This window comes from Heloderma suspectum, chromosome 6, assembly GCF_057233095.1.
Source record: "Heloderma suspectum isolate Gila_16-S chromosome 6, 16-S_ref, whole genome shotgun sequence".
NCBI classification, from domain to species: domain Eukaryota; kingdom Metazoa; phylum Chordata; class Lepidosauria; order Squamata; family Helodermatidae; genus Heloderma; species Heloderma suspectum.
Genome location: NC_139463.1, coordinates 99,375,721 through 99,388,154, shown reverse-complemented (window position 1 = coordinate 99,388,154; position 12,434 = coordinate 99,375,721). Strand labels below are relative to the sequence as shown.

Genomic DNA, 12,434 nt, shown 5'->3' with positions numbered 1-12,434 from the left:
GAGATCAAGAAAAGGTGGCAAGAATATACGGAAGATCTGTATAGGAAGGATAATAATATCGGGGATAGATTTGATGGTGTGGTCAGTGAGCTAGAGCCAGACATCCTGAAGAGTGAGGTTGAATGGGCCTTAAGAAGCGTTGCTAATAACAAAGCAGCAGGAGATGACGGTATCCCAGCTGAACTGTTTAAAATCTTGCAAGATGATGCTGTCAAGGTGATGCATGCCATATGCCAGCAAATTTGGAAAACACAAGAATGGCCAACAGATTGGAAAAAGTCAACCTATATCCCCATACCAAAAAAGGGAAGCACCAAAGAATGTTCAAACTATTGAACAGTGGCACTTATTTCACATGCCAGTAAGGTAATGCTCAAGATCTTGCAAGGTAGACTCCAGCAATTCATGGAACGAGAATTGCCAGATGTACAAGCTGGGTTTAGAAAAGGCAGAGGAACTAGAGACCAAATTGCCAATATCTGCTGGATAATGGAGAAAGCCAGGGAGTTTCAGAAAAACATCTATTTCTGTTTTATTGATTATTCTAAAGCCTTTGACTGTGTGGATCATAACAAATTGTGGCAAGTTCTTGGTGGTATGGGGATACCAAGTCATCTTGTCTGCCTCCTGAGGAATCTGTATAATGACCAAGTAGCAATGGTAAGAACAGACCATGGAACAACAAACTGGTTTAAGATTGGGAAAAGAGTACGGCAGGGTTGTATACTCTCACCCTACCTATTCAACCTGTATGCAGAACACAACAAGTGACGTGCTGGGCCTGATGAAGCCAAGGCTGGAGTTAAAATCGCTGGAAGAAACATTAACAATCTCCGATATGCAGATGATACCACTTTGATGGCTGAAAGCGAGGAGGAGCTGAGGAACCTCATGACGAAGGTGAAAGAAGAAAGTGCAAAAGCTGGGTTGCAGTTAAACCTCCAAAAAAACAAGATTATGGCAACCAGCTTGATTGATAACTGGCAAATAGAGGGAGAAAACATGGAGGCAGTGACAGACTTTGTCTTTCTAGGTGCAAAGATTACTGCAGATGCTGACTGCAGCCAGGAAATCAGAAGACGTTTACTTCTTGGGAGGAGAGCAATGACAAATCTTGATAAAATAGTTAAGAGCAGAGACATCACACTGACAACAAAGGTCCGCATAGTTCAAGCAATGGTATTCCCCGTAGTAACCTATGGCTGCGAGAGCTGGCCCATAAGGAAGGCTGAGCGAAGGAAGATAGATGCTTTTGAACTGTGGTGCTGGAGGAAAATTCTGAGAGTGCCTTGGACTGCCAGAAGATCAAACCAGTCCATACTCCAGGAAATAAAGCCAGACTGCTCACTTGAGGGAATGATATTAAAGGCAAAACTGAAGTACTTTGGCCACATCATGAGAAGACAGGATAGCCTGGAGAAGATGCTGATGCTAGAGAAAGTGGAAGGCAAAAGGAAGAGGGGCCGACCAAGGGCAAGATGGATGGATGATATTCTGGAGGTGACAGACTCGAACTTGGGGGAGCTGGGGGTGGCGATGGCTGACAGGAAGCTCTGGCGCGGGCTGGTCCATGAAGTCACGAAGAGTTGGAAGCAACTGACCAAATAAACAACAACAACAATCCAACCAGTTCAGCTGGGATACCGTCATCTCCTGCTGCCTTGTTATTAGCAATGCTTCTTAAGGCCCATTCAACCTCACTCTTCAGGATGTCTGGCTCTAGCTCACTGACCACACCATCAAATCTATCCCCAATATTATTATCCTTCCTATACAGATCTTCCGTATATTCTTGCCACCTTTTCTTGATCTCTTCTGCTTCTGTTAGGTCCTTGCCATCTTTGTTTTTGATCATACCCATTTTTGCCCGGAATTTACCTCCGATGTTTCTAATTTTCTGGAAGAGGTCTCTTGTCCTTCCTATTCTATTATCTTCTTCCGCTTTCACGCATTGCTTGTTTAAAAATAATTCCTTATCTCTTCTGGCTAACCTCTGGAATTTTGCATTTAATTGGGCATATCTCCCCCTATCACTGTTGCCTTTTGCTTTCCTTCTTTCTTGGGCTGCTTCCAGTGTCTCAGCAGACAGCCATCTTGCCTTCTTGGTTTTCCTGGTTGGATACCTATCTTTAAATTCTTCTGTCATCACCGGTTTCCAGACTGAACCTGAAAGGAAGGATAGGTAATATCCCCCCTTTAACTTTTCTTCTTCGTAATGGCACTTTCAAACTGTAATCTCCCTCATTTCTACTTCTGGTCTCTTGTAAGATCACAAACTATACTGTGATGCTGTACCACTCACCCTGCAACTCTTCCTTCCCCCTCTTTTCTCTCCCTTTCTGGGAAGCCTCAAAGAGCCTGCAGTTCCGTTGCTAGATTTTTGTTTTTTTTTTCAGTAAAATGTACTTCAGGAAAAGTCCTCTGTTTGCTTTCCTGCGTAGCCATGTTGTTACTCCACTACTTAGACAAAATGATATGAAACACTACCAATACCTGTGTCCTTTGGGTATTTTGGTTAAAGGTGCTAATTTCAGGACAGCTCTCCCTGACAAATAGTAGTCCATTCTCCAACAGAATAGATCCCGATTGCTTGGGAAGCAGTTCCTGTAGCATGCATTTGAGTGAATTTTCCTCAGTTGTCTGTGTTCCGGAAGGGAATACATTCCCTGAACATGGAAAGGTAGTCTGCAGTTGTGCTTATTGGGCAAGTGTGGTAGTAAATAGGAAGGGTCTCTAACCTTTTAATAGAACATGATACCCGAATCTTCATTTTAGAAATTGAATATGGGCACAGGAAGGGTGATAGTGAGTGAATGGTGAGATAGTGGGAATTTTAAATGGACATGGGCCCAAGTGTCCCAACTCTCTATGTTTAACCAGTTGGAACCATGGCCTCAGCTGAGCTACTCTGTTATCATCCATGGTGGGCTTCAGCCACAGGATTGGTTACATTATGCTTCATTTCTATTGAAAAAGAGCTCTCTCTACACATTATATGTGTGAAGAGGACTCCATACATACCAGGGCTCTGCTAGCCCTATCCCAACATCTTACCATTCCCTTGCCTATGCATAGAGTTCCCTTCACAGATTTCCATGCAGAATGCCTAGACTTCAGGAGTAGGTTCAACAATGCGTCCTCACTTCCCCTTGCATGCATGGAGTGCTCTTCACATGTGCAGTGCATGAAGAGGGCAATTGTGAAAAATAAATTAAGTCCAAGCCTTGAGAAGTGTACCTCCTTCTGAAAACTTAGGAAACATGCTCCATATTTATTGTTTGCAGTGTTCAAAGAAACTCACAGCATTGTATCCCATGTCTCATTCCTTTAAATCAGGAGTGAGTAATTTGTTGCCCTCCAAATGTTTTGGCCTGTAACTACCATCAGCCCAAGCCAGTTATAGCCCACAACATCTGGAGGGCAATAAGTTACTCATCCCTGCTTTAGAAGCTGGTGTGTAGGTAGTGGATGGAGTAGTGTACCTTCTGTGCACAGCTTTTTCTGTTGTTGGGCTTGCCTATCCAGATACTGACAGTGCAATCTTATGCATGGCTATTCAGGAGCAAGTCTCACAGACCTCAATGGGATTTACTCTTAAACAAGTGTGAACAGGATTCCAGGCTGAAGGTCTGATGTCTTCAAAGGCTCAGAACCTCTCCAACTCATAAGGTCTTTTCCATTATAGTGGCTCACTCCACTAAATGTGGTTTCATTAGTATCTGGGTGTGGTGAATCACCCAGAGGAAATATATCACAGAGCCTGAAGGTGGGTCAGGATTCAAGATATCCTCTACTTCTGTGCTCTCAGTCATTCCAATGACACCTGAACCCATTGGACCCAAAGGTGCTCATAATGAGCTTTCATTACATTTGAGAAGACATTAGAAAATAGAAGATCTGGTGCAGGCTGAATCGTCACAGAATCATGAAAGTTGACTTTTGCATCTGATCATTTCCTCTGGTTTTCTGCCTACTGTGGCTGCAAGTAGGATAAGAGATAATGTTTATCAGGCAATACAGACCGTTCACTGTGGCCAACAACACTGTCAGATCTCAGAGAGAAATTCTATGTGAGATGGAAGAGCTGTGTTATGCTATTTTATTTCAGAAGCTGCAGGCCCTAGCAGAGATCTTCATTCATGGGACCATAGAACTGGTCATTGCTGGATACTTAGCTGAGTGATCTTTCAGCATGAATTTCTTTTTCTGCCTAATCTTTCTTGGTTGGTATAATTGATGGAAAGGTAGTGGTATGGGTTTGTTCTAGGGTTCTAGGATCTGTAGGTTTTGCTTTCTCCCACTTTCATTTTTTAAAAAAATCTCAAGTTCTTTCCATCCAGAATAGAAAGAAATATACAAATGAACTGAAATTAAATCCTCACCCATATGCACCAGCCAAAACTCAGTAGGTATAGTTATTCCCAGTATGAAGATGACCATGTTGTATATCCCTGTCATATAGCTGTTAAAAGATTAAAGATGAGAAAAGAGGTGGCATCACTCAATCCCATTTTGACCATTTTGCACAACACTTTGATGATAAAATCACTCAGTTCTGTGCTGATGTGGATGCCATTATTAATACAGATGAGGTGAATGTAACTTTGACCCCTGATCATCCATTTATAATGGATCCTTTTCCATTTGTACCGCCTGAGGATGCGGACAGAATCCTTGGAGAGGTCAGGTCTCAGATTCCATCTTATGTAACCGAGGTGGTGGTAAGTCCTTTGTTAAAACAATTTCTCCCTGAAGCCCACCGTACTGGATAATTTCTGGACGGTCTCCAATATTCCATTCTTGGGCAAGGTGTTGGAGCATATGGTGGCATCTCAGATTATCTAGATACATTTCAATCTGGCTTCAGAGCTGGGTATTGGACAGAGACTGCTTTTGTTATCTGGCTAGATACCTATGGTAGGAAGCCGACAGGGTGGGCCCCTATTGTTTTTGTTTGACCTTTTGGCAGCTTTCAGTAACTTCGACCATGGTATCCTTTTGGGGCATCTCTCTAGGATGGTACTTGGAGGCAAAGAAATTTTCTTTGGAGCTTGGGCTGAAAGTGGTTCAACACCCCTGCTCTAAAGGACACCAATCTCAGCTGAGAATCCATCTTTGTCTCCAGACGTATTCACTACAGGAAGGCCTTCATGAATCCTCAGTGTACCCCTTGAAGCTGGATGAGTCTCCAATGGGGAAAAGGTCAGAGATCATCCATGGCAACATGCCTAACTAATCCCACCCTACAGATTCATCCTCATCTTCATCCCTTACTTATTACACCACACAATCCCCCCCCCGCCCCCAATGTACTATCCATCCATCCATCCATCCATCCATCCAGGTGTTTTTCCCATTTGCCCCTTTCTTCACAAGCAGAAGCCTCCCCAATCTGAACAATCATTTCCCAGGCTCCAGAGATGATGCTGGATCCAAGATCCCAGCTCTGGGCTCCCAGGTCTTCCTATTAGATGCAATCCCACTGGCTCCAAATAGGGATGGACAAATCTCACAATTCCACTTACTCTCAGTTCCTCATTTTCCAGTCTTAATTTCAGTTTTGTTTTGTTTTTAAAGTGGCCGTGAAAAGTCCTATAGATTTTTATGTACATTTTCCCTTATTCATGCATTTTGTATGCAATTTTGCCTAATATATACATTGCTTGCAAACAATTTCCCTAATCGAATGCATTTTAAAATTAATGTGACTTTCATAACTCCATGCATTTTTGCATACACATTCCCTTAATATACGCAGTTTTGGATACTTTAGGGACTGGAGAACTCTACTGCAAAATTTGGAGAATTGAACATTATGAAGGATATCAGTTGTTGTTCAAGAATGTGAAATTAGGTGAGTATGCATTAAAGGGCAAACTGAATGAATGTTCACCACATCCCTCCCCTCTTGAAGATCTTCCATTCTATTTTCCATCAGAAAAAACAGGATCATCTAGTCCAGGTTGAATCTTCACAGCATCATAAATACAGACTTTTGCATCTGTTGATGTTTTCCATTGTTTATGTGGTGTGTCTGTGGAGGGATGTGGTTTCTCAGGTGATGTAGGCTTGTGACCATGGTTAACTATGCTGTTAGATCAAAGAGATATGATATGTGATAGGGAAAAGCTGCTACAGAGCAGTACTGCATTCTCTTTCAGAAGCTGCAGCCTCCAGCTGAGATCTCCATTTGTGCAACAGAACAGCAAAGACGTCTGATGCCAGCTGCCGAGTGAAGTGGTTCTTCAGAATGAGGTTCTCTTTCAGCACCATCTTTCTTGGTTGGTATCATTGCCTGAGAGGTATTGGGAGCACAGAATGTGCAATGGCAGGGTGGGAGAACAAGATCCTGGTTTCTGTTCCTCAGATACTTTCCAATAACTGAATAATCTCATTTCCAGGATGGTGGTTGCCTGGTCAGAGTTGGGTACTTGGGGGTGAGTATCAATAGAGAGTAAGGGCCGCGGTGGCTTAGTGGTTAAGACGCTGAACTGCAGACTGGAAGGTCGGCAGGTCAGCAGCTCGAGACCCGAGTGCCGTGTGACGGAGTGAGCTCCCGTCTTCAGTCCCAGCTTCTGCCAACCTAGCAGTTCGAAAGCAAGAAATTGCAAGTAGATAAATAGGTACCGCCTCGGCGGGAAAAGTAACAGTGTTCTGTGCACCTCGGTGTTCAGTCATGCCGGCCACATGACCACGGAAGCATCTTCGGACGGCGCTGGCTCTTCGGCTTAGAAACGGGGATGAGCACCGCACCCTAGAGTCGGACATGACTGGTTGGGGACACCTTTAACTTTTTTATCAATAGAGAAGAGAAGATTAATATTGCAGGCTGACTGGTCATGACAAAATTGGAGCTACATTGTATGGCCTGCTGAACCAAACCTGCTTTTCTTACCCCTGAATGACAAGCTCCACTTGCCAAGCTCTATTCTATCAATGCCACCTTTGCCTCTGTCCTATCTTTATAGATCTCTGTTTCCCCAGTTTCAATCTGGAGTAGACTTTCAGTAAGGTCAGGTGCTAGCTACCAACCTCGGTTCTCTTAATTTTATTTCACAGGGCTTCTCCTCCTCCTCCTCCTCCTTGTGATGGTAGCACAAAACAGGGTAGTGATAGTGCCAAAGTAGGTACCAACTAGCACAGGGTGTTTTTCTTTGGTTGCTTGGCCATTAGTTCATTATGTTTTTAAACCACTCTACAATGGAAGTTCTCTGGGTAGAATACCTTTTTAAAGACATAAAAAGCAAAGTAACAGTAAAGCAATGATAACACAGTTAGATAAAACCATGATGTCAAAAGTATACACCAGCAGCAGGGATACAACAGTGCAAAGATTTAAAAGAACTAAAACCAGTTTCTAAAATGTCTGGAAAATAAGAGTGCTTCACTTGGCGCAGGATATATCACAGTGTGGGCTCCAGGAGAGCCCCTCTGGTTGGTCTGTTGGTTACTGTTATTAAAGGATTGACAGCTTTTCCACTGGACTTGGGAGGCATGTCTTTAACTGGATCTCAGGGTGGAGATTTTAGCGCATTGTAAGGTTTACCACCATCCCATGAAACAATTTATCTTGCATTTCCCAAATATCAAGCTATTGTTGCAGTGTAGGCCAAGTGCTGTTTTCTGGTCAAGAGACAGTGCTACAATTCTGCTGTGAGACTCATCTTGATTCACCATTTGGAACAACAGAAATCAGCACTGCAATTAGCACAAACTCTCTGTGGAGTGGATGTCAGTGATTCAAAGCACCTGTCTCTCACTTAAGGATCTATCGGGGGGGGGGGAACAAGCTTGGGGAGTCTAGAGGGGAGAAAACTCTCAGCTGTTGTCTCTGATTTGTGATTGGAGATAACAGTGGGGTTCCCAATTTGGAAGATGAGTGGCATGCAGGATAATTCCTATTGATATGTCTGATGACTGATTGGTAACAGCCATGATACCCCAATGGGGGAAGACATGGCATGGGCAGGAAAAGTTGTCCGACTGGGGCATGAGATGAAAGGACTCCACCTGGCAACTCACCTGAGAAAAGCCTGCATGCCTCAAGGCTGGGTCCCCAAGTGATGTGCTGGTTGGATGAGCACTCATCCATCCAGTGCCTCAGCTTGGAAGAATGAAGCTGTCTTAGTCCCGTTTGCTCCTCTTTTGCCTTCTTGCAGAGGAGGGAAGGGGGATGTGGCTGGCTCAGGTTTGCTCCACCCCTGCGTTCCTTTTGTGAGGAACATGAAGGGGGAGCAAAGCTGGGACCTGGAGGAGCTTTCTCTTCCCAGGCTTTCTAAGCCAGTGTGTCAGTTGGGGACTCAATGACATCATGTGTGAGGCCCCATCCCCTGGCCCCAGGCTCCAAACAGCCAGACCCCAGGCCCCAAACAGTTCTCCATTCGTGCTCTGGCCATTGGCCTGATTGTTTCATGGCCACCATCTTGTGGTGTGTAGGTTGGATTGGGGTTTTGAAAAAGTTCTGGTAGGTCAGTCGAAAAGCCCTAAACCAAGTCAAAGCAAGGGCATAAAACAGAATACTGCATTTAATGAGTCTTTGTCTAATTGATGCAGATTGTCCTTATTCCCTTTTAACTCATCAACCTTCTTCCGTTCTGTTGTATTTTCAAATGAGAGTGTGTTACTCAGGTCCCTTTTGGTTTCAGGTGCTGGGAAGAGGGCTTACAAGGGAACGATAGAATGGAATGGGAGTGCAACTTTGGCTCAAAAGCAGGCCTGTCTTTCCTGGAGGGCATACATTCTTGCTGCCTGGAGTCTATGGTGCAGAAAAAGGCAATCATTCTGGCAAAGCTGTGGTCAAGATGTGGAACAACAGAGCAGTATGAGAAGCGGTCACAATGTGTTACTCCTCACAGCTGCAGTAGCAGCTCCAAGAGTCCGGAATATTCCCGTATGCTCTGATCAGGCCTAGGGTAACATCAGCTGCCTCAATCTGTGGAAATAGACAGGTTTTTGCAGGTCTCTGCCCACCCAGTATTTCTTTCACCAATTCAGAACCCAAATTATAGCTGACACCTGGAAAGGAGGAGAAAGGCCAATCATAAGGCAGGACAGTTTAGAGGAGTCAGTGAGTCAAAAAGGACTGAACCCTAGGAGAGGAACTTCATTCACTTCTTTCTTTTGGTATTGGTTTTTCCTTTTTGCATAGCTCCGGTCACGGCTGGCCCTAGGATAAATAGAAACCTGGGCAAGGAATGCCTTTGGTGCCCCCCCCCGGTCACTTTTGCAGGGCTACCCAGAGGATTTATGGGGCCTGGTGCAGGTGTAACGTCCATCGAGAGCAACATTGCTCCAAACTTTGACCTCTCAGCCACCGTGCTACAGCTTGCAGTGGAAGTTCAAAAAGCCACATTCTGATTTCTGAGCAGTGGCGGTGCACTATGCAACACAGCAGAACTATCACAGGTTTTACGTATAATATTTTTTTCCCTGTTTTGTAATAGTTCTTATCTTGGTAAATAAACCAAGATAAAGAATAAACCATTCTTTATTTTAGAACATCTGTTATTTTTATCTTTCAAAATAATAAAGAAAAGTTTTAAATAAAAAAAGGTATTTAGCTGACTGCCTACCACTTACAGCTTTATTTTAGTAATATTTATATAGTGTTTGTAGTGTTTACAGTATTTGAAGTGCTACGTGCTCGGTAATGTTGCCTCAAAGTAAAGCTGTGTTACTCTGAACCTAGCGCAAGCACATCGGAATGGAAATGGAAGAAGAAACAGACTATAAAGCTAATTGAAGGAAGGTCATTTTTGTAGTTAGTCCCCAAACAACCTGTAGAACCTTGAAAGAAAGGTGACAGGTGCTTGCCTTTTGCCACCCTAGCTCAGTGCAGGCAGCGCAGTAAGTATCACAGCCACTAGGCTGAGCTTCGCACCCCCCTCAGCACAGCACCTTGGGCGATCGCCCAGCTCACCCACCCCTAAGACCAGCCCTGGCTCCGTTTTTTTTGCTATCAGATAATTGCTAGTTTGGGGTCCTTTGGGGCCAAAGTTTGCTTTTTTTTTTTTAAAGAACAGGGAATTTCTGACTTTGATGATATCCCTTCTTCAGTTTTTAAGGCTGCAGCTGACCATCATTTCTGAACTAGCTTTGGGGGGGCTAGGTGTTGATTCCACTTTTCCCCACTATTTTATTTTACTCACTGGTGAAGCTCAGGTTTCACAGCTTTTTCATTTTGAAACATTTTCTTTACTTCTCATGTGGATTAATTTTCCCATTTGGACTTTTCTGGCTCTTACAACATGGAGGAGACCTCAGGGAGAGGTCTCCTCCAGTCTTCCTCTGGGTCCACAAAGGCCACTTCTCCAGTTCTCTGCTTGAGATAGGTAGCTAATTTTTTTCCTTTTCAGTTCCTTTTCCCTAAAAGGTTTGGACTACACTGTTCTACAGTTGGAAGCTGTAAGAATTGCATTTAACTAGTTTGGACTGGTGGGAATTTAAGTCGAGCTAACAATTCAATCTGCAGCCAGTTTGGCCTGCTATAACTTCTCTAGGCCATAGTTATTTCATTTGATGCTCTAATGCAGTTTCCCTATATCTTCCTAATAAACCTCAGCAAGAGTTACACTGTAGTTTGCTTTGCATGGTGTAATCTTTCCATGTAACGGTCACAGAGCCTTGTGGGTCATTAATACAAAAGTATTTTCTCTGTAATCCTGATGACATGTGTCACATTTTACTTCTGCATGTTGTTTGGCATTTACTATTCTCTATAAACCATCCATATCTTAAGACTTCCTGCATAGCATGTGTTTATTTCTTTAACAAGTTGAAGGACATTCTGTTTTCCTGCTTAAGTTTTAAAATATATTTTCAAATATATTGAATTTTTAAATAGACTTAAGTCAGCTCTGGTTAGAGTCTCTTGTCCACTGGGGCAAAGTCAGAACTTTATTTTCATAGCACACAGGAAAAATGCCTGTTATCTCACATGCTAACCCCCTCTCTGAAATGGGCTTTACCTAGGTGTGGATTCAGATGTACATGTTGCAGACCCAGGCCCAGTGAAGATCCAGTTGGTGGGAGGTCCAAGTCACTGCACTGGAAGGGTGGAATTGCTCCATAACGGCCAATGGGGCACTGCTTGTAGTGATGAATGGGGTATCGAGGAAGCCATAGTGGTTTGCCGTCAGTTGGGCTGTGGATCTGCAATATCTGCCTCACCGGGGGGACAATTTGGGAGTGGGACTGGCCCCATCTGGCTGAAAGATGCCCAGTGCACAGGGAAGGAATCAGCCATCAACCAATGCTCAGCAAGGCCCTGGGGAGAACATGACTGCAAGCATAGCGATGATCCTGGTGTTGTATGCTCAGGTGAGTTAACCCTTCCATTAATTTATTTTAAATGAGAAAAATGTGAATACTCCTTAACACTAACAATATGTATTATTACATTATTGTTAGGCATATATAAGTACATTATTGTTAGATAGGTAGATATGTATGTATAGTTCTAATTCCCCTGATGAATGATTTTAATTCATTTTAAATTCCTCTTTAATAAATCAAAGAATTGCTTTCAAAGACCTTGTGGCCTCTGACTCTCTCAACTTTGGGGGGTATCAGGTTTTCCTAAGAGCCGAGTTCAATGCCAAAAGATCCATCAGGTATGTGTTTGGTTTACATGTATGTGATATGCATGCCCATGTAAATTAAAGCATTGTTGTTGTTCAGTCGTTCAGTCGTGTCTGACTCTTCGTGACCCCATGGACCATAGCATGCCAGGCCTTCCTGTCCTCCACTCTCTCCCAGAGTGTGCTCAAGTTCATATTCATTGCATCGGTGATGCTATCTAGCCATCTCATCCTCTGCCATCCCCTTCTCCTTTTGCCTTCAATCTTTCCCAGCATCAGGGTATTTTCCAGGGAGTTTTGTCTTTGCATTAGGTGGCCAAAATATTTGAGCTTCAGCTTCAGGATCTGTCCTTCCAATGAGCAGTCAGGGTTGATTTCCTTTAGGATGGACTGATTTGACCTCCTTGCAGTCCAGGGGACTCGTAAGAGTCTTCTCCAGCACCACAGTTCGAAAGCATTAATTCTTCGGCGCTCAGCCTTCCTTATAGTCCAGCTCTCACAGCCATACATTACTACTGGGAAAACCATACCTTTGGTTATACGGACCTTTGTCGGCAAGGTGATGTCTCTGCTTCTTACTATGCTGTCTAGGTGTGCCATAGCTTTCCTCCCAAGGAGCAAGCGTCTTTTAATTCCATGGCTGCAATCACCGTCTGTGGTGATCTTGGAGCCCAAGAAAATAAAATCTGTCACTGCTTCCATTTCTTCCCCTTCTATAGGCCAGGAAGTGAGGGGGCCAGATGCCATGATCTTAGTTTTTTTAATGTTGAGTTTCAAACCAGCTTTTGTTTTGCACTCTCCACTTTCACCCTCAACAAGAGGTTCTTTAGATCCTCTTCGCTTTCTGCCATTAGG

General features: G+C 43.7%; 1 protein-coding gene across 1 annotated transcript in view; it reads left to right on the top strand.

The window, feature by feature from the left end:
* The first annotated feature begins 6,128 nt into the window (after positions 1-6,128).
* Positions 6,129-12,434, top strand: part of LOC146342050 (antigen WC1.1-like) — a 101,229-nt gene continuing 94,923 nt past the window's right edge. The window contains exons 1-3 of the mRNA XM_084805537.1: positions 6,129-6,281; positions 6,402-6,437; positions 10,972-11,319. Of these exons, the coding sequence (XP_084661663.1) occupies positions 6,251-6,281; positions 6,402-6,437; positions 10,972-11,319 (415 nt within the window). The 5' untranslated portion in view covers positions 6,129-6,250. The remainder of the gene's footprint in view (positions 6,282-6,401; positions 6,438-10,971; positions 11,320-12,434) is intronic.